Source organism: Trypanosoma theileri, assembly GCF_002087225.1.
Source record: "Trypanosoma theileri isolate Edinburgh chromosome Unknown TM35_Tth_173_V1, whole genome shotgun sequence".
Classification (NCBI taxonomy): Eukaryota; Euglenozoa; class Kinetoplastea; order Trypanosomatida; family Trypanosomatidae; genus Trypanosoma; species Trypanosoma theileri.
Window position 1 is genome coordinate 3,827 of NW_021640015.1, and position 3,141 is coordinate 6,967.

General features: G+C 48.0%; 3 protein-coding genes across 3 annotated transcripts; all 3 read left to right on the forward strand.

Annotated features, from left to right (window-relative positions):
* Window positions 1-42: 42 nt before the first annotated feature.
* TM35_001731010 (UDP-Gal or UDP-GlcNAc-dependent glycosyltransferase) lies at window positions 43-1,083 on the forward strand (the record flags this gene model as incomplete). The annotated part of the gene is made up of 1 exon (XM_029031959.1): window positions 43-1,083. One exon carries the CDS (start codon window positions 43-45, stop codon window positions 1,081-1,083), a length of 1,041 nt encoding a protein of 346 aa, XP_028876746.1.
* Window positions 1,084-1,518: 435 nt separating this feature from the next.
* TM35_001731020 (UDP-Gal or UDP-GlcNAc-dependent glycosyltransferase) lies at window positions 1,519-2,544 on the forward strand (the record flags this gene model as incomplete). The annotated part of the gene is made up of 1 exon (XM_029031960.1): window positions 1,519-2,544. One exon carries the CDS (start codon window positions 1,519-1,521, stop codon window positions 2,542-2,544), a length of 1,026 nt encoding a protein of 341 aa, XP_028876747.1.
* Window positions 2,545-2,768: 224 nt separating this feature from the next.
* Window positions 2,769-3,141, forward strand: TM35_001731030 (uncharacterized protein; the record flags this gene model as incomplete). Its single annotated transcript, XM_029031961.1, has 1 exon — window positions 2,769-3,141. A coding segment is annotated over one exon (373 nt), but the record flags the coding sequence as incomplete, so codon positions are not given.

Sequence of the window (3,141 nt, forward strand, 5' to 3'; positions counted from 1 at the left end):
TTCGTACTAATAGCGTGTGTAGCCGTTATCTATGTTTATTTTATGAGTGTTACTCTGCATGATCAGGGGACTGAGGATGGACGTTTTAGTGTGTCATTTAAGAGGGTGGATGACTACATCATGGCAGAGAGCCTCCGCTACATTCCACGCAGTGTTGTGGACACGTGGGCCCAGCGTGAGTACCTTGTGGTGTTTGGCATCCCGTCGGTAGACCTTGAGGCACGGCGGAGGCGGCGCTACCTGCAGCGGACCACGTGCTGGCGCTTCCCCGGTGTTGCCACGAAGTCAAACAACTTCACTGGTGAGATGCTGGTGCTGTATGTGCTTGCACGCCACCCGTCTCACGGCTATAACTACTCTGCTGGAGTTCAGGAGGAGGCATCGGAGTGGCATGATCTGCTCACGTTGTACCTTGGCGAGGGAAGAGTGACAACAAATAAAACAGTTGGAGGTCATGGTTTTTGGGGCATTGAGGCTGAGGTTGGCATGAGCCGCAAGACGTTCATGTGGTTCCACCATGCTGTCCAACTGTTCCCCAACGCTAGTTATCTGGCAAAGGGCGACGACGATATGTTTTTGCGTGTGCCGCAGTACCTTGCTGACCTGCGCACCCTTCCCCGCCATGGGCTGTATTGGGGTCTGCTTAGGGAAAAGAGAGGATTTCGAGAAGGTGGCCGTGTTCTATTTCGTTATATTACTGGGTTTTGCGCGACTCTTGGGAGGGATGTTGCGGAACATGTTGTGTCGTACGAGCCGCTGCGACGTACTGTCTATCGTCCACAGAATGCTGATCCTATGCAGTTTTATTACCTTACTATGGATCACGAAGATATGATGGTGGGGCGTGCATTGTATGACATGCAATATCCAGTTGTTTTTGCGCGTGAACAAACCTGCAGCTTTCACGATTTACATGAAGGGTTCCAGGTGGAACCCTTGACTTCTAACTCTGTGGTGATCCATCACCTATGGGAGAGTGAGTATGCTGAGATGATGGAGCGGTTTGGAAACGATACTTCTCCCTCCCCCCGCAAGTTTAGGCGCCCCAGCAGATGCTTCATTGGATTTCCTTGTAATACGTAAAACAAAAGATTGAGGTTTGGTGATTACATTTGTGCTTTATTTCATTATATCTAAATGAGTGAAATTATTACATAATGATTGCTATATTTTGTTTATCTTACATATACTCTTGCTATATTATACCCATTTTATACTTGTTTATCCATTATATACTTGTTTATCCAATATATACTTGTATCATAACAATAACCTCCCTTTTTTGTTCGAGTACTCTGGTGATTGTATTTCTCGTGTTTGTTTGTGGTCTTGTATGGTTTTGTGGTGCATGTGGTGTCTAACTACTGGTGTTTTTTCTACTCTTCTTCTTTTTGGTGGAATGGGAAGGCAATGTATTTTAAGGATCGGAGAAAGACTCGGGGACGCGGTGGCCTGCTTCGCCTTGCCCTCCTTCTCGTTATCCTACTAGCGTGTGTAGCCGTTATCTATGTTTATTTTATGAGTGTTACTCTGCATGATCAGGGGACTGAGGATGGACATTTTGGTGTGTCCTTTGAGAGAGTGGATGGTCACACAATGACTGAGACCCTCCGCTACATTCCACGCAGTGTTGTGGACACGTGGGCCCAGCGTGAGTACCTTGTGGTGTTTGGCATCCCGTCGGTAGACATTGAGGCACGGCGGAGGCGGCGCTACCTGCAGCGGACCACGTGCTGGCGCTTCCCCGGTGTTGCCACGAAGTCAAACAACTTCACTGGTGAGATGCTGGTGCTGTATGTGCTATCACGCCACCCGTCTCACGGCTATAACTACTCTGCTGGAGTTCAGGAGGAGGCATCGGAGTGGCATGATCTGCTCACGCTGCCCATACATGAGGGAATACCTAATTCAACTAGAGCAGTTGGAGGTGATGGTTTTTGGGGCTTGGAGGCTGAGTTTGGCATGAGCCGCAAGACGTTCATGTGGTTCCACCATGCCGTCCAACTGTTCCCCAACGCTAGTTATCTGGCAAAGGGCGACGACGATATGTTTTTGCGTGTGCCGCAGTACCTTGCTGACCTGCGCACCCTGCCCCGCCGTGGGCTGTATTGGGGGCTTTTTAAGCGCTCTAGGAAAGGTATTGTGCGGTATGTTACTGGGTTTTGCGCGACTCTTGCGAGGGATGCTGTGGAACAGGTTGTGTCTTGCGAACCAGTACGGAGTTTTATGTACCGTCCTTCTTTTAATCGGATAAATGATTTTGTATATTTTTACATGCACCATGAAGACGTTATGGTGGGACGGGTGCTGACGCAAATCAAGTACCAACACCTCCTCTACGCCCGTGAAAAGCCCTGTCATTTCCATGATGTTCATGTGGGCCATCGTGTCAACCCGGTAACGTCGCAGTCTGTGGTGATCCATCACCTATGGGAGAGTGAGTATGCTGAGCTGATGGAGCGGTTTGGAAACGATACTTCTCCCTCCCCTCGCAGGTTCAGGCGCCCCAGCAGATGCTTCATTGATTTTCCTTGTAATGGTTAAGAGGAACTTCTTTGATTTTTCTTAGTTGCTTTGCTTTTTTCATTTGGGGTGTGCTCGTTTCTTCATTCTTTCATATTGTAATAAATGTAGACGGAGATGCATATAAAGTGTCCGTTTTTATACTTGTATTCTTGCTATATTATACCCATTATATACTTGCTTCACAACAATAACCCTCCTTTTTTGTTCGAGTACTCTGGTGATTGTATTTCTCGTGTTTGTTTATGGTCTTGTATGGTTTTGTGGTGCATGTGGTGTCTAACTACTGGTGTTTTTTCTACTCTTCTTCTTTTTGGTTGAATGGGAAGGCAATGTATTTTAAGGATCGGAGAAGGACTCGTGCACCCGTTGGCCTGCTGCGGCGTGCCCTCGCGCTCTTCGTACTAATAGCGTGTGTAGCCGTTATCTATGTTTTTTTCATGACTGTTACTCTGCATGATCAGTGGACTGCGGATGGGCATTTTGGGGTGTCATTTGAGAGAGTGGATGATAACACAATGGATGAGACCCTCCGCTACATTCCACGCAGTGTTGTGGACACGTGGGCCCAGCGTGAGTACCTTGTGGTGTTTGGCATCCCGTCGGTAGACATTGAGG